This window comes from Clarias gariepinus, chromosome 10 (genome assembly GCF_024256425.1).
Source record: "Clarias gariepinus isolate MV-2021 ecotype Netherlands chromosome 10, CGAR_prim_01v2, whole genome shotgun sequence".
Lineage (NCBI taxonomy): Eukaryota > Metazoa > Chordata > Actinopteri > Siluriformes > Clariidae > Clarias > Clarias gariepinus.
Window position 1 is genome coordinate 28,923,499 of NC_071109.1, and position 19,305 is coordinate 28,942,803.

Sequence of the window (19,305 nt, forward strand, 5' to 3'; positions counted from 1 at the left end):
TGGCACTATTTTAGTTGTGTTTCTCGCTATTAAAAACTCCTAAATTTAACTAAGATTTTATTTAATAGCATGAGAAAAAGCATATAATATGTGGCAATTAGTGTTTTAAATGCTCTGAATACTATTTTCTTAAAATCCACAATTCTTCCTTCAGATCTCAGAAATACTGAATGCAAAAGTTTGCACATCCTTGTCATGTTTCACAGATGTCAAATATTACATGTTAGGAAATAATTAGTACTAATATACTGTACAGGTTATAACTATCAATTTGCTTTTATTTGTGTGATTTATTTCATTAACTAATAGGATGATGTTGTTTGGGTTTAAATTTTGTTCCCACATATTTTCCTGTGGAATTTAATCCGAAATATTCTGGATTGTGGTTTTGTTGCAGGACAGATTCACCATGCAACTGTAGAATTTCCCACCCGCCCACATCTTTAAAAAAAAAAAAAAAAAAGATGATTTCTGAAAAACAGACAAAGTACAGACTAGGATCTTCTTAAAATGCTTATTTCAGTTCTTAAAATTGACCTGCTTATTGAACGTTAATCTTAAATGTCTTGTTAACAACACTGTCGTCTTCTGCCCTTCAAATGCACTTCAGTTCAAACCCTTCTCGAACTGTCGCTACTCCAAAAAAAAATAGAAAAAATAAATGCAAACCACAAAGTGGAACTAGCCAGAAGCCCCACGCTAACCACCGGACAGTTCCTTCAACAGTTCGAACCTTATTCATGAAATGTACAATACATAGTTGGATTATATTTGCCAATGCATAATCACAAACAGCATGACAGTACAAAGCCATCAGCAGCATTTTTCTGTCTGAGAAAGACAGTTTTCCATTCAGAACTTCGCCTAAGTAGGTTCACCAACCAGAAACTCTACCCTTGACTGTAAAACAACAATTTTATTTAGTATGCATGCTTAGATGGACTGATCCCTTGACACATGGACTCCAAAATACCTCTGAAGGTCTTACACCAAGTGGTATAAGTTGCAAGGTGGATCCTCCATAGATCTGAGGTGTTATCTGGCTTTTTAGTGGGATGGGACCAGACGGGCTTGACTTTTAGTCCTCACAGGCATAAACGTGTCCTGGATGCTCATGATCCGGTCACCAGGATCGCCAGGATATATACTGTATAGGTATTATGCCCTCTAGTGGCTGGCTATGTGTAAGCGACTGGAAAACAAGCCTAACATACAGTACATCTTGACAAACTACAAACAGGAACAGTGTTTAGTTCAGCTGATCTTAATACCTCCCCTAATACAGCCAAAATAAATGGCACCATATTGTCCAACCATATACCAGACACAGTCATTATCACCGCACCACCACTTTTTTCACAACGCAATCTAATTATTTTTTAGAACATATTTTACAATGTATATTATTCATTAATTAATAAGAATTAAGTATTCTCATTCTTTCCCATGAGTCGATATTAAGGCATTTAACTGCTGTAGCTCACCATGCATTATTACATTATACGTTTTAAGTCTATTCAAGTTGTACTAGTTTCCAGCACACCGGACTACTACACTTTCTAATGAAACCACAAAAAAAAAAGTTCATAATAAATAAGTGCTATAATGTCGTGAAATATACAGTGGGGCGAAAACGTATTTAGTCAGCAACCAATTGTGCATGTTCTCCCACTTAAAAAGATAAGAGAGGCCTGTAATTTTCATCAGAGTTATACCTCAACTATGAGAGACAAAATATGAAAAAAAAATAATAATAAATCCAGAAAATCACATTGTATGATTTTTAAAGAATTTATTTGCAAATTATGGTGAAAAAATAAGTATTTGGTCACCTACAAACAAGCAAGATTTCTGGCTCTCACAGACCTGTAACTTCTTTTTTAAGAGGCTCCTCTGTCCTCCATCGTTACCTGTATTAACGGCATCTGTTATCAGTATAAAAGACACCTGTCCACAACCCCAAACAGTCACACTCCAAACTCCACTATGGCCAAGACCAAAGAGCTGTCAAAGGACACCAGAAAAAAAACTGTAGACCTGCACCAGGCTGGGAAGACTGAATCTGCAGTAGGTAAGCAGCTTGGTGTGAAGAAATCAACTGTAGGAGCAAATATTAGAAAATGGAAGACATACAAGACCACATACAAGATCTCTCTCGATCTGGGGGTCCACGCAAGATCTCACACCGTGGGGTCAAAAAGATCACAAGAACTGTGAGCAAAAATCCCAGAACCACACTGTGGGACCTAGTGAATGACCTGCAGAGAGCTCGGTAACAAAGGCTACCATCAGTAACACACTGCGCCGCCAGGGATTCAAATCCTGCATTGCCAGACTTGTCCCCCTGCTTAAGCCAGTACATGTCCAGGTCCGTCTGAATGCATTTCCTATGCATTTGGATGATCCAGAAGAGGATTGGGAGAATGTCATATGGTCAGATGAAACCAAAATAGAACATTGTGTTGGAGGAGAAAGAATGCTGAGTTGCATCCAAAGAACACATTTACATTTACATTTAAGCATTTGGCAGACGCTCTTATCCAGAGCGACTTACAAAAAGTGCTTTAATGTTTACATCATTGGATACATACTTACACTGGGTTAACTAGGTTAATAACTAAGTGCCATTAGTCCAACACAACTGGGGGGGGGGGGACGGGGGGGGGGGGGGGGGGTGTTAGTCCAAGTACTGGAGAAACAGATGCGTCTTGAGTCGTCGTTTAAAGATATTCAAAGTCTCTGATGTACGGACATCTAGAGGAAGTTCATTCCACCACCTAGGTGCCAGAACAGAAAAGAGCCTGGATGAATGCCGCCCTCGATCCCTGAGAGATGGTGGGATGAGGTGAGCAGTGCTGGAGGATCGGAGGGAACGTGGTGCAGTGCGTGGTGTAATTAGCGCAGAGAGGTAAGTGGGTGCTGGGCCATTTTTAGCTTTGTAGGCAAGCATCAGTGTTTTGAATTTGATGCGGGCAGCTACAGGAAGCCAGTGCAGGGAGCGGAGGAGTGGGGTGGTGTGGGAGAACTTGGGAAGGTTAAAAACGAGACGTGCTGCTGCATTCTGGATCAGTTGCAGAGGACGAATTTGCATTGAAGAGGACAGAGGCAGGCCTGCCAGGAGTGAGTTGTAGTAGTCCAGTCTTGAAACACACCATACCTGCTGTGAAGCATGGGGGTGGAAACATCATGCTTTGGGGCAGTTCTTCTGCAGAGGGACCAGGACTACTGATCCATGTAAAGGAAAGAATGAATGGGGCCATGTATCGTGAGATTTTGAGTGAAAACCTGCTTTCATTAGCAAGGGCATTGAAGATGAAACGTGGCTGGGTCTTTCAGCATGACAATGATCCCAAACACACCGCCCAGGCAACAAAGAAGTGGCTTCATAAGAAGCATTTTAAGGTCCTGGAGTGGCCTAGTCAGTCTCCAGATCTCAGCCCCATAGAAAATCTTTAGAGGGAGTTGAAAGTCCGTGTTGCCCAGCGACAACCCCAAAACATCAACAAGAATCGGCCAAAACACCAGCAACAGTGTGTGAAAACCTTGTGAAGACTTATCCGTTGGATCTCTGTCATTGCCAACAAAGGGTATATAACAAAATATTGGGATGAAATTTTGTTATTGACCAAATACTTTATTTTTTCACCATAATTTGCAAATAAATTCTTTAAAAAACCTACAATGTAATTTTCTGGATTTTTTTTTCTTATTTTGTCTCTAATAGTTGATGTATACCAATAATGAAAATTACAGGCCTCTCTCATCTTTTTAAGTGGAAAAACTTGCATAATTGATGGCTGACTAAATACTTTTTACTCCACTGTATTTGCCATACAAACAAGCCTTCATGTCAAACAAACACGCGTACTGTTCCCACACACACTAACAATCCTACCACACGTTATCGAGAGGCGTGCTGTGTTTAGGCACGCTTGCGTGTGTCATGCTCCAGATGACCTAAAGCCAACTCCTACAGATCTCTACAGTGCCAGGAGACAAAGCCAACAAATGAGACTGAGTACACTGTGTGTGTGTTTCCTCTTCTCGCCCCGGGTGATAAAAGACATTTAAATATTTACAACACTGGGTTTGGAAAGAATGAGACAGGAATACGCTTTTAGGAGTTTTTTTTTCCTAAAAGTTACACACTCCAGTGGAGAATTGTTTATTTTTGAATACCAGGATTAATAACCATGCTTAACCAGACAAGTTAGGCTTTAAAATGTAAAAATCCCTTGAGAGTATTATACACTCACCTAAAGGATTATTAGGAACACCATACTAATACGGTGTTTGCCCTCCTTTCGCCTTCAGAACTGCCTTAGTTAGGGGCAGTTGTAGCTCAAAGGGTTAAGGCACTGAGTTACTGATCAGAAGATCGGCAGTTTGATCCCCAGCTCCACCAGGTTGCCACTGTTGGTCCTTGAGCAAGGTCCTTAACCCTAACTGTTCCAGGGGCGCCGTATCATGGCTGACCCTGCGCTCTGACCCCAGTTACGCTGGGATATACGAAGAAGCAATTTCCCCCTGGGATTAATAAAGTTCTAATTATTATTATTATTTATTCTACGCGGGTTGAGTTGGGTTGAGATCTGGTGACTGTGGGGGCCATTTTAGTACAGTGAACTCATTCTCATGTTCAAGAAACCAATTTGAACATGGTGCATTATCCTGCTGGAAGTAGCCATCAGAGGATGGGTACATGGTGGTCATAAAGGGATGGACATGGTCAGAAACAATGCTCAGGTAGCCCGTGGCATTTAAACGATGCCCAATTGGCACTAAGGGGACTAAAGTGTGCCAAGAAAACATCCCCCACACCATTACACCACCACCACCAGCCTGCACAGTGGTAACAAGGCATGAAGGATCCATGTTCTCATTCTGTTTCCGCCAAATTCTGACTCTACCATTTGAATGTCTCAAAAGAAATCGAGACTCAGCAGACCAGGCAACATTTTTCCAGTCTTTAACTGTCCAATTTTGGTGAGCTCGTGCAAATTGTAGCCTCTTTTTCGTATTTGTAGTGGAGATGAGTGGTACCCGGTGAGGTCTTCTGCTGCTGTAGCCCATCCGCCTCAAGGTTGTGCGTGTTGTGGCTTCACAAATGCTTTGCTGCATACCTCGGTTGTAACGAGTGGTTATTTCAGTCAAAGTTGCTCTTAAAGTTGCATCAGCTTAAATCAGTCGGCCCATTCTCCTCTGACCTCTAGCATCAGCAAGACATTTTCTCCCACAGGACTGCTGCATACTGGATGTTTTTCCCTTTTCACACCATTGTGCGTGAAAATCCCAGTAACTGAGCAGATTGTGAAATACCTTTCTTTCCTATTCTGACATTCAGTTTGGAGTTCAGGAGATTGTCTTGACCAGGACCACACCCCTAAATGCATTGAAGCAACTGCCATGTGATTGGTTGATTAGATAATTGCATTAATGAGAAATTGAACAGGTGTTCCTAATAATCCTTTAGGTGAGTGTATGAACTGATCATGTTATCAGGTACCATCAGAACTCATTGGTTCCAAAAATGAACAATGCTAACAAGAACATCATATCAAACAAATAAACTAAACTATAAAAACTAAATATCACCACAAAACCTCCTGTGTATTATCTAAATGCTGATCGGTTTTAGAATGCAGAGCAGCGTGTGTGTACTCACGTTGGCACTTAGCTGCGTGGTAAGCGTTGACACTTTCTCCTGAGATGCCTCCAGCTCTCTCCTAAGCTTTCGGATCTAAATAAACAACATCAATGAGTCAGACGTTAATTATATACTACAATGTTTCCAGCCCTGTTCAAAGAAAAGACCAAAACTTAAGCATTTTTGTATGATTAAGATTTAACCAAATCAGCAATCATACTGCTGGAGCACTTGAGTCATAAAGTATTTAAGCAAGATTTAACTGGGTTTAAAATAAAAAAAAGGTAAATTCAAATTGTATATATAATAAAAGCCACTGAGACAATGTAATATTAGCTATACCAACCAAATCTGAGACTTTTGATGGTGCAGAATAACAGAACACAGTTATGAGAGTAAAAAACTCCCTTTATTTCTCAGTATAATCCCCTGTTACACTAATGCACTCATCCCTCTATCAAGGTAGAAAGTTTTCTCTGGACGTCTGAAATGTTGGCCTCCCAGGAACTCCTTTAAAGGCCCAAACAAGTGGAAATGTCTTAAAGTGAGGTTTAAGCCTGTACAGGTGAAGTGGCAATAACTTGTGTAATGTTCCTGTAATGAGTAAGTGGTGCGGTGGCCCGTATGACATTGTGCATTGTCCTGCAAAAACAGAACACCTTTGATGATCTAATCAGGCCTTTTTTTAAGTAAAGAAAAGGCGATTAAAGGAGCTCCTGGGAGGCCAGCGTTTGGCTTGAACTCCCCTTGTATTTTACAAGAAATATCACTTGCCTATGCTTACATGTACAAAAAATGAAAAGGGCAGAAATGTATTTTATCTACAGCTGATCCAGAATCTCTGATTGGTATCTATGGATTTAAACTCGGAGGTGTGCATTTATAGGAAAATAATCAACATTGGGTGGTATGATGCAACCTGTTTTTTTTAATGTATTTATTATAAAATGAAATTTTATTTATGTTGTTTATTTAGTTACATTCCCTGTCGTAAAACAAAATAAGCACTGTTTTTTCTGATGTTTGTCTGTATCAGAATTTTCTGCTACTGTGTGCCACAATCCCTGAAGTGCATTACATTCATATCACATCTGTATAACATCTGTTAACTGATATTCAACACTTTATACAGTTCATTGATTAATGTTATAAAAGGTCTGAAAGACAAAGCTGGGATAAACTGTGATAGCTGTTAATCCCATTCACTCTCTTATCTATTAGTCTTAAATTATCTGGAGCATCTGTCACGCAAGTGCCTGTGTACGATCTGTTACTCTACAAACAATTACAATGATTAATACTATTAACCTGTTGCTCATGTTACAGCTGAAAACACAAAGTCCGAACTGTTATACATAAATCTTTTGAACCTGACTTTCTGTACAAAAACAATTAATCAACAGCTTCTAAATGCTAGTGTCTATTAAGATATACTACATAGGTATAATTATTTCAGTTTGATCTATAAATAAATTCTTAAAAAAAAAACTACTATGCCCCAGGCTTGCTTCAAACGGACTCTTTGTTGTTGTGCTTATAATAAGATTAGGATTAGAGGCTCATGTTGGCTCGGGCTTCTACTATATACACACATTAAGAAAGCACATAGTTTCTGTCTGCTAGTGTTAATATAAAACTATAAACAGAAAGATATTAAAGAGTCACACAGCTACATGAAAGTAAGGAAGACAACTTAATACTTAATAAAGTACAAATAGAGTTTGACCAAAATCGTCTGCTCTATCAACAGCATGTTTAATAGCACTAATTAAATCAATTAATTAAAAATAAAAGGTTAAGGCTCTCACCTCTGACTGAGACTTCTCTTCAGGCTGAAGGACAAAGAAAAGTAAGAGGCTGATTATTTATAGAGTTGAATTTCAGCCCACTGGGCCTACTTAATAAAATTGTAGAAAAACTTTATTATATAATGTCGTCATGTTGGTTCAGTGGGAAATTTAACGTATTAAATTTCACCCCGGAGACATGTGCAAACAAGTAAGATTGCAGAAAACATCTCTTTGCTTACAGTGACATTCTGTTCCCTGTAAAATCGAACGCTATGGCAAGTCATTTAGGGACAGATTTATTTTATTGATTTATACAAAATTTCAACTTATCTTAAATAGGTCGATCAAATAAGGTAAATAATACAATTCTGGTTCAGTTGTTTTACACTCTGTGTAATGTATTGACAAAGGAATCTCAAACATCACAAAATATTTTATATAGAAGTTCCCAAAAACTAAAGTTTTAATTTGATATGCATATTGAAACAAAATGCATTTTACACTGATGCTTTGCGTCAGGCATTTATACTCATTTCCTCCACTTCTACTAGTTGGAGTAAGATTGGTTGGATGCTCAGAAATTAAAATACATTATACCTGTCCAGTATACCTGATACCAGTCACATGCGATGTAAGGACTTACATGCAACATAACATGCTACCTCAAGAAAAGATACTATGCCGTATCCAAGAATTTATATATATATATATATATATATATATATATATATGGCGGCATTGGTGTGGTAATGACAATTGCCGTTTAAAGCTAAAATTAAGTTTCTATAGAAACTGCCATAGAAACAATGGATATATCTTCAGGGTGGGAAGTATTCGCCGTCCATATGCCAGATGGCAGGTGAACAGACCTCTCTATATATATACATACATTTATGCCATTTGGCAGACGCCCTTATCCAGAGCAACCCATATTATCTGCATGCAATATTTTATCTACTAATTATCTACTATTTCCATGCAAATTGATAGTCATAGGCTTTTTAACAAATTTTACAAATATTTGGCTTTTGGTTTCCAAAACTAAAACAGCTCCATTTGTAAATCAAATTCCTTTTCATGTGTGGTTAGTACTTAGTTACATACCTGTTTTAAAACCCCAAATTCACATAAAAAAAGCACCATGCTTCACTGACAAGTGCTATATTTCTAAAAGATATCATATGGTCTGTTATCAACTGTACGAAATGTACTCATTAAATATACAACCCCATCCATTATCATTAATCAAGGACATTTTTTAACAAAAGTTACAGGGTTACAATTGTCTGTGCTGAGCGTGACTCACCGTGGAGTAAACAGATGATGTGTTGGACACCAGAGACAGAGAAGAGCCATGCACTGTAAGACAGAGAGGACGAATGCAAATGAAGGGAAAGAATCAAGACCAAATGTCTGATAACATTTATCTCATGACAAATTCATAAAAAATGAGCGAGCCAAACGAGAGGCTACCACATGCTGATGTGAGAAGATGTAGGTCACTGCTTAGTCAGCAGCTGTTTGGAAAATAATAGTGCATTAAAATTCCTTCTAATAATCATCTAGACAGTGTTTTGTATGTGGGTGTTGGGGGTCTTCACATTATGAAGAAAATCGATGTCATATGGCCCTTTAAAGGAAATCTCCCAATTAACAGAGTAAGCAGACCAAATGACATCATCAACCAGTGACTGGAATTACTGGGTTTATAAGCTCCGTCTTGAGAGATGGCCACACAGATTAACAAGCCGATAGGAAAGCACAGTTTCATTTTAATAAAAACGAAACAACAAAAGAACTCATTCAGGACAAACAGAAAGAGCAGAAGGAGAACCTACTGTAGAGCCACAATACAGCGTTAAACCTTAAAAACTCTTTATTTATTTATTTATTTTCATTTAATTAAGAGTAACTGAACACGTGAGGATAAGGTTGTGGTCCTGGCAGCCTTCTGAAATCAGAAAGAGATCTAAAACCTTTGAGAAAATAGCAAACTGAAATCAAATCTGTTTATTATCAGGCTGTGGGCAGGCCAAGTCCAGTCGTCTAATCAGTAAAAATCAAAAGGCATTATAGTGAGTGTGGAGTTCAGTGTGTGGTCGAGTTACAGGATATGTTCTAGAGAAAATGACAGAGGTGAATAGCTGGTAAGGATCTAATCCGTCTGCATCTGTACAACATAACAAAACCTCAATTGCACCATCAGCCCTCACGGTCACCGTCACAGTCATGCAACAACGGTTGTTCTCAAACTTCACTGTTAATATTAGCTAACTTACAGTCAACCCACCAGACAGGATTTCTGAAAGAACCCTTATAAGTCATTCATGTATACACTATACGGGAAAAGTATTTGGCCAAATCTTCGATATGGAGTTGGTCCTCTTTTTACAGCTATAACAGCTTCCAGTCTTCTTGGAAGGCTGATGACAAGACTTTGAAGTGTTTCTGCACCCAATCATTCTGTAGAGCATTTACAGGGTCAGACACTGATGTTGGACAAAAAGGTCTGGCTCGCAATCTTCGTTCCAGTTCATCCCAAAGGTGCTGGATGGGGTTGAGGTCAGGGATCTGTGTTTGGGCCGGTCAAGTTCTTCCAAACCAAACTCATCAAATCAGGCCTTTATAGTCCTTGCTTTGTGCACTGGGGCACAGTCATGTTAGAATAGAAAAACGTCTTCCCCAAACTGTTGCCATAAAAGTTGGAAGCATAGCATTGTCCAAGATGTCTTGGTATGTTGAAGTATTAAGATTGCCCTTCACTGGGGATCACTGGGGATTGACTGAAACACCTGAATTAAATAATTAGCAGGTTTGGACAAATACTTCTGTCCATATAGTGTACATACATTCTGATGCTAATGCTACCAGTCAGCTAATGTGAGGGAACTAGAAAGGATTGTAAAAGGATTTTTAAGTCATTATTTCCAAGGTTTATAATTTTCATGGTTAGGGCCATGCAGTGACCTAATGATATAATTTGAAATCATATATTTTTACTGTCATTTTCATTTCATGTTACTGATAGACAGCTGCAGCTGATACTCGCTGAACTGACATGATTTCAGACAGTACCTTAATCTTATTCATAAACTTTACTGCTAATCCAGACATGAGCTAATCCAATTTGATTTCTTAGGGGATTTATAAAGTTAGCATCGGAAGTCCTTATAACCTTCACAGCTAGGGTTAGCCGGGAAGTTAGCGTTAAGATTTGTAAGGTGAATGTAAAGTTATTTGTAAATGGACACAACAGTTGGTCCTAACAGTACTCACTGCTAATGCTAGCTAGCTGACTGATGAGCTAATTTGACCATAAGACTAAATTATTCATAAGTCTTATTCATAATCTTCAATAGCTAGCTAAATATAAATATTTAAATACATGAATTCTAAATAAATCATAAAGATTTCTAGTATTTATTGTTAAAGCTAGCCAGGTAGTTAAAATGAGCCATCCTGACAGATTTGTGTAGAGTGTATTTACAGTCAAAGTCATTGCTAATCCTGCTAAATAGCTAACTGTCATTATTCTAAGATGTCTGCATAATAGCTAGCTATCATAAACTAACATGACAGGATTTTTGAGAGGATTTTAAAACCTATTCCTAAATATTGATAATCTAGAGATGTAGCTAGCTAACCTGACTTAGCATATTGTATTACAATGTAGATCTTTGCACTTTTAAATGTTAAAGCTAACCAAGGTGCAGGTTTTTAGTGAGGTGTATGATAAGCTAATAAGAAAGGGAGACTCATTATGATTAGTGATGTTTAATTGTCTTCTATTAATATACTGTACAGTTTTTATTAGCTGGATGTGAAAATCATTACCTGCATTTCATCATAGCTGAGTTTCGACTGCCTCGTGCTAGCACGCTTTATAAAACATTAACATGGCTACAAATAAACCTAGATTTTCTAGTACAGGTTATTTTGTCCAAACAATTTTGCTCTATTTAACATTAGCTGTTAAATTGCCTTTTACATTTGTACTTGATAGGATGTTGCAAACACCTATTTAGCAGGATTAGTTATGACTTAAATATATACTCAGAGAAATTGTACAAAGAACAATATACAAAGAAATTGTCTCATTTTACATTTTGACTACATGCACCTGCTCGCTCACTTTACAACCGTAAATGTAAATGTACTTTATTTGGGATTTTATTTGTTAGACCAAGTGGCACATAATTGTGAAGTGATAAGTGGTATTCACAAATCTGAGAAGTGTGGTGTGCATTTGTATTCTGCCTCTTTACTTTGATACTTATAACTGAAATACAGTAGAACCGATTACCTTCAATTACCTGCAGTGCCACTTTGTGTTGGTCTATCACATAAAATCCCAGTAAAATATTGGGAAATATTAGCTCTGGGATAAAATAAGAGACCACTGCAATTTACTCCAGAAAACTTCTGGTATGTTGCCAAGAGGAAGAGCTGTTTGCTTTTTTGCAAAAAGAAAGTGGTATAAAGTTACTCAACAGCAATGTGAAAAACTGATGAAGAGCATGCCAAAACGCACGAAATCTGTAAATCGAGGTTACTCACTCATCGACTATACCACTTTATCCTGTATTCAGGGTTGCGGGGGGGCCCAGAGCCTAGCCATCACAGGGCACACACACATTTACACACTACGGGGAATTTTGGGAATCTGCAGGTCTTTGGACTGTCGGAGGAAACTGGAGTACCCAGAGAAACCCACCAAGCACCGGGAGAACATGCAAACTCCATGCACACAGATAAATCGGAATCGAACCCGGACCCTGGAGGTGCAAGGCGATAGTGCTAACCACTACACCACCGTGCCACCCAAATCCATGTTATTTAGTTCTTAATGTTATTCAGCCAAAGCTTTAACACAGTTTGTTTACAAATTATTTGCATTTTGTTTTATTTGAGTTATTAAAGCTCTGCAAATGTTGCAACATCTTTGGTTATTTTGATGGGGTCCGATGTTGTCATTTACCTTAAATATACACTTTAAATAACAAGAGTTATATTTTGAATTTAGAAGAAATATAGTCAGCAGTTCACAAAAAAATTAAACAAAATTGTTTCTCACCAATACATGCACCTGTAAGAAAAAAAAACAAAACAAACAAACAAACACAAGAAATTCATTATTTTGCAGTAGTCGCTAATTTTTTCCAGAGCTGTATAAAATAAATTAGGTCAAAAAAGCTGGAAAATTCCAATATGTATTATTATTATTGTTATTATTATTATTATCCCTATTATTATTATTATTATTATTATTGTCATACAGTACTTAAAAATTGCACAGTGACTCTTGCTGGAGTGTACCCTGTTTTGTACACTAATATGTAAACAAACCGAATGAGTCATTAATTAAAAATTAAAGGCAGAAGACCAACCTTCCTCCAGTGCTTCACGGAAAGATCCAGAGGTGCTCATGGTGCGGTTTTTCTCCACCAGAGAGTGTGTGGCATTGCGTAGACGAGCATCGACCTGCTGTTCATGTGGCCCATCCTGATTGGTAGAGGACCGCAGCGTTGCCAGGTTTATCTGCGCAGCCATGACGGGACCGCCTGAAAGAGCAGAATAATCATACAGGTCAAGGTTCGCTCCGAGAGGTTCTCAGTCTGGTCTGCTGATGACTGGAGGGTCTACATTTTTGTTTCTTTCCAGCATAAAACATCCCAAATGTCTTAAGTGAAAACGTCTGAAGTAAATTTTACCAGTCCAATCGCAACATATTAATTACACTGAAAATGAATAATTAATAATATTTTATTCTCAAACTGCATTTTATTATTCTTTATTGATATAGACCATACACGTGTGTGCTTTTTGAATGAATGCAGATGTATGTATGTAAGAATAACTGCTCAAGACCATAAAAGCAACTCAAAAGTTATATATAGTTATAACACAGAGAGAGAGAAAGAGGAAATAAAGCCAGTTAGAGGTAGGGAAAACCTGACGTTTACTGCTTAAAAATTATTAAATATTTAAATATTAAATATTAAATATTAAATTATTAAATATTTAATTATTAGTATTAGTTTACAAATTCCTTCAATTGCATTTACAGTTGCCGAGTGCATAGGTTGTGGGTGTGACTTTTTTCATCATTTGTGTAGGTATACCAGTGGTGGTGAAGTTGAAGCGTGTTGCTGAAGGTGAGCTGAGGTTGGAGGCAGGTGAAAAAGGGGAGGAGACCGGCGAATCCTGAATGCCGCCATTCAGCCAATCACGTGCCTCTTCTGTTACCCGTCCTTGTGGCAGGTGAGGATACCTAATGAAATAAAAGACTGACTGAATAGATAAAGAAAACTTACACACACACACACACACACACACACGCAGTACTGTATATTCAAATACTCTGAATCAACAAATGCAAATGATAGCTCGTGGACAGGGACACAATTGATCCAGAACAATGTTACACAACTTCCATAGCATGCACAAGCATGTAGGTGAGGTTTATGTTTTGATCCCCGGTACTGTCTTTGTCCTGTGCACCACAGCTCATGTTAATAAACAGGAAATCCTGTTGAATTTATCTAGCGTACGCATAAAATGCAAGCTGGGGTGACCACACACAAACACCTTTACCTGTCCTGCCTTTGCAGCAAGGTGTTACGGCTGAATATAGGGCTAACAGCAGGTGAAGAAATTTGGGCTATTGGGTGCACAGGATAAGGGTAGACACAACAGGGAAGAAAAGAATGTCAATTAAAAAAAAAACACAGATGGAGGAAGATAAAAAATAAGGAAAAGGACATAAAAGATCGTAAGCTGATAGAAGTTTTTTTTTTCTTCTTTTTCATTTCACCAACAGCTAAGAGGATCATTAGTGTGGAATATGTAGTATCATGTTCAGCGAGGCCACATGTACAGTCAAGACCGAAGAAAGACAGATTAAAGAGGTTTACATAAAAAAAAAGGAAATAAGAGATAATATGTCATAGTCATTACACGACTTGTGAGGAGCTAAAACTTAAAAGTGCACAGTGCATATATCCATGAGGGCTAAGACATTTAATAAAAGCATTCCTCTCTTTCAGGTACCACTACATATAGGTGTACCCTGTCCATCAGTCAAACGAAACAACCACAGGACCACCTCTAAGCACATACCATGTGGGTCTCACTCAGCAGAGCAGTGAGACTGATAATAAACTCCTCAAAGTCATTGGTTGAGAAATTAACCACCCAAAAAAAAAAAAAAAAATCCAGCCAACATTGCTAGAGTCAGAATCTGACATATTAATCAAAAAGATCAGATGATTTGCTCTAATATTTAGACGTCATTTGGAGCAGTAACCAGATAAAGGTTCAGATAGTGCCAGTATGTAACACCATGCTTTGCTTATCTTGTACTCTTGCTGGATCTTTTAGATAGGGGATGATTTTTGATTTGCATCATAAGTCTCACCTGTCCGACTGGCCGGTCCGGGTGGTGCGGTCAGGAAGTGTCTCTTCTTTGCCCAGAGAACCCTTAATGCCATCACTGCTTGTTGACTTCTGCGTAATTGGTAGATTTTCCCCATGCAGGGGACCACGTGTGCTTCCGCTACTGACTGGTGGTGTCTCGAGAGCGCAGGTCTGGATGGAAGCTGTGTGTTGATTGGAAATTATGGCGGAGTTCTTCATGCTGTCAGAGGTGGTGATGGGGGTTGGCTTGGCGCCTGGTTTACTCCCAAAGAGCCTTGTGATAAAAAAGATAAGGAAGAAAGGGGGGATATTTAGATGCGATAGCTACGTCTCCTAAAAGAGCTAATATTAGAATTTAAGCCACTAAGTATGAAAATTAAGCACGACCAGAAAAAAGTGGTGAAAGCACAATTATAAAAAGGTACAATGCAGAGGGCTCTCTGACTCGGCAGGGCACAAGGCCATTTCTTTATGAAGTAAAACACAAGATAAAGAAAGACAACATGGCCAGATAAGTTAAAAAGCGACCCCTTTTTCTCATTACTTCATAAGTTGCCTGGTCGATAACATCGTCTTATCTTGGGTCTGGTTCACCGCTGTTAAACAAAGTAATCACTCAAAGCTTAAGCAAATACTGAACTTGAACTTTCAGCATCTATCATAGCCCCTTCCACTGCTGACTAAACACTGGCCAAACTACGCATATAAAAATCCAAGGCCCAGGTTTTTTTATATTCCTCTACAGGTGCTTTAATACCTCGCAGTCCAAAATCCAAATCAAAGGAAATTTTGATTATTTTTGTTTGCTTGTTATTTGGTTTGATCTCTTATCTCAATGTACATTACATACCTACAAACAAACCATAAAAAGGGCATGTGAAACTGAAAATAAATATAATGCACCCTTCCATTCATTGGTCAGATATAATGCATGGCAGAGCCTGTGGTCAATAATTTGCTAGATACTTATGTTGATATCTGGTTTAAAACATTGTGTAATACTAATTATTTCCTGTTTTAGTTCCCTCACTTACTTATTCATAGCTATACCGCTTTATCCTGTATACAGGGACGCTGGAGCCTATCCCAGGAGATGTGCACAAGGCGGGATACACCCTGGATAGGTTGCCAATCCCCCACAGGGCACTTACATACCCACACCCACACACTCATTTACACACTATGGGCAATTTAGGAACACTAATTAGCCCAATTAAGTAAATACCTCATGCCCTACCATGCACAGTAGGGAGTACTCGAAAGAAACCCATCAAGCACAGGGAGAACATGCAAACTCCATGCACACAGAGACAGGAATCAACCCTAGACTGGGATAACCACTAAACAACCATCCCACCCGTCTTAGTTCATTGGTCCAAATCTCCAGGTCTTTGATTCATTTTGTGCCTCAAGATTCATCAAGATTTGACTGCAAGTGGATCGAGACCACCATTGATGGTTTAGCCGAGTGGGAATGCTGTGTGACCTGTCTAAAGAACCTTAGCAAAGATGAAAATTTACTACTATTTACTAAAAATGCATAAGTGAAATTACCCCAAAAAGTTCCACCCAACCGGTTCATTTGACAAGCCTAGCTTTTTATGGCCTACGCTTGGACTATTACGATTGGTGGTGTGATCAGTCTTTTATTCAGCCTAACTGTAAAGTCTAGTAGAGTAAAACCATGATGCTTTTAAAACCTTTGGACTAAAGGTAATATCAAATGACTAAATGTTAAATCTTAAACCCTAAGGGCATGTTTGGTTTGTCACTTCATTGTCATAGAACACTATGTTCTACTGTTTCACCCTCTGAAAGGAAGACTGTTTAAGACACTGGGAACACTAACTATTCAATGAAACCTTGAGCAACTTGTTTTTCTGTGAACATAAAAGCCCTAGAATTGCACAGGTTAATATGTGTCATTGTTTACACATCAGAACGCTCCTCAAATTATAGCAGTATCAAAAAAATAATAATTTGTTGTTATTTTTATAATAAAAATTTGACATCCGACTTGAAATTCAACAAGTTACTGCAGATAATCAGCTAAATCATTAGTGTAATTAATTTACTGATAACATGTGCTTATGAATCACTATCATTGTAAGGTATTCAAGTTGGACTTACGTGAAAGTTCAATATGAGATAAAAGGTCTTACCTGCGCATGGTAGGGGATGAGGTATCGGTGCTCTTCCCTACTGACTGTCTACCTGGCTGGCACTGAGCCCCACCACCGGCTTTGTTTATTGGTCCCAAAGCTAGGCTGTCATTGTCTGAGAACACTCCCTTCTCCCGGTCTGTCTGGTTGACACTGGACCTGGACAGGCTGCTGTTCTTCGGGTGGGGGAGAGTGGCTGTGCCTTTGCTAAGAGAGGTGGCATCAAAGGAGCGACCGGTACCACGGTTAGTGCTGGAACGACTAGGCCGAGGTAGACTCCGGTACTGGAGGGTGCTTCGAGAACTCGGTGGGAGGTATCCATCATCGACACTAGTCTGCTTACCAACAAGACGAGATGAGCCAAAGCCTACAGACTTAGGGATCTTCCCCAGGGTGGCTGAGCCACTTGTCACTATGGCCCCACTGGCAGTTATTGTTACTGCGGTGGAGCTTTTCTTGAAGCCGAATGTGTTGGTAGGTGTGTGGGAGCTGGAGCTTAAGGGAAGCTTCTTGCTTTCATATGTAGGTACCTGTGGTGAGAAACGACTTTTCTCTGACACTTTGGCGTCGTCTGTTTTGCCTGCAAGGAGATAAACATCACAGGCTATGAGCAGTGCTTTCCAGATCACAGTAGTACGAGCAGAGTTGGGACATGCCTGAACCTACGGGCCTCACACTTCACTGATGCTGACAAGTCTATCCGTAAGCAAGCCTCAACTGCCACATCTTAGACATAGAATTATAACATCAGATCAGATAGGTATCAATTAGAACCGTTCTTGTCTGCTGAGTAATAACTTTTTTCCTTTCAGCATACTATTTAATTTAAAACAAAAAAGAAAAGTTGTTTGGTATCAGTATCACGTATCAGTATCAATCCTAAGCTTACTGTTAAAGCCCCACAAAATAGATTCTATAATGTCTGATTTCTGGTTTTAACAACTCAAAATGTAAGACAGCTAGCTCAGAGCTAGACAGTCAGCGCTGTCCTTTTATGTAATGATTGTACATACCATTACTATGGATTTTCAGTGGGCTGCAATTCGTTGGGGTCAGAGTCTTTGTCCTTGGACAGGTGATGCCCATCTGGGCGCTCATGCCTCGCCTCCAAGAACCTGTTTGAGATATGGTATGAGGTTTGCGCCCCGTCAAAGTGCGCTCTGATTCGTCTGAGAAATTAGACGGGTTGCACCACTTTGAGTCGGTCTCCATCTCAATTCCAGGGTCTGAGCAGCCGTCAGGACGCCTGAGGTCGTCGTTCCAGGTGGAGTTGCACCCAATGGCAGAACGCTTCTCAGCATCCGTCTGGAGCTGATCACAAAACAAATACAAGATATTTCCAATCATCAATTCCTAAGCTGAATAATTCTACAGACAAGAACGACAGCTTATAGGTATTTGCTGAAGGTAAAAAAAATATATTCTTTTCACCAGCATGTTTTGAAATGAGTCAAAAGAGCTGGATGTTAGCATTAACGGCGAATGTGTGTCATGCATCAACACGGTCAAATACTGTTGCAGGGCTAAATGATGTGTCGCAAAGCGGAATCTCCCAAGACCATTACATGGCTTGTCAAATAAACAGTGCTGCTATGTCTCAGCACTTCTTTAGACTTGGCCAAGATTACATCACCCTTCCTTAGAGCAGGTCATTGTTTGACTGCTACTGAAAATACTCATAAAACATCATTGCCAGGGAAAGAATTTTAATGGCCTCCAGTTGTTATCAGGCCAAATCCAAAACACTGTTATCTCAAACACTCATATAATAAATTTAAACCCTGGCTCAGGGCGAAGGAATGAGGGAATGCAAGGGAGCCGATAGAGAAAAGGGGAACAAGGGAGAAAGCGAAAAAACAACAGAACGTGAAAAAAGATCAGACGGAGGGTAAAAGAGGTGCAGAGTCATTCTGGGACCATGATGTCAGGAAAAGCTAAACATGAACGTGTCTGTCATCTGTCTGATTGGAACAGGTGTATTACAGATATTTATAAGTTATATTGTAATGTTCTATGTTCTATATTAACAAATTTATCTGAGCTAGCCATCCTACTAAACACTAACTGTCTAACTAACAAATCAATCACAATGCGTAAGTTTAAGTAGAAACACAAGGCCAGCAGTACAAGTCCTTGGTGCAACAATAAAAAAAAAAAAACACATGAATTGTGCCTGCCAAGCCAATTAGCCCTGCATATGCCGACCTGCCCCGACCTCGTAACGAAAGCAGGTAAACCAGTCAGATGAGTCACGCTAACAATGTCAGCACATGTACCAGACGGGGTTGCT

The 19,305-nt window shown here is 39.1% G+C and overlaps 1 protein-coding gene across 2 annotated transcripts in view; it reads right to left on the bottom strand.

The window, feature by feature from the left end:
• The window catches only part of nav2b (neuron navigator 2b), a 111,118-nt gene that overhangs the window by 16,879 nt on the left and 74,934 nt on the right, over positions 1-19,305 (bottom strand). For both annotated transcript variants that reach the window (XM_053505515.1, XM_053505514.1), the window contains exons 13-20: positions 18,029-18,326; positions 17,016-17,595; positions 14,855-15,127; positions 13,560-13,708; positions 12,825-12,998; positions 8,744-8,796; positions 7,456-7,479; positions 5,666-5,740 (exon numbers count right to left, since the gene is read on the bottom strand). In XM_053505515.1, coding sequence (XP_053361490.1) covers positions 5,666-5,740; positions 7,456-7,479; positions 8,744-8,796; positions 12,825-12,998; positions 13,560-13,708; positions 14,855-15,127; positions 17,016-17,595; positions 18,029-18,326 — 1,626 coding nt within the window. The remainder of the gene's footprint in view (positions 1-5,665; positions 5,741-7,455; positions 7,480-8,743; positions 8,797-12,824; positions 12,999-13,559; positions 13,709-14,854; positions 15,128-17,015; positions 17,596-18,028; positions 18,327-19,305) is intronic.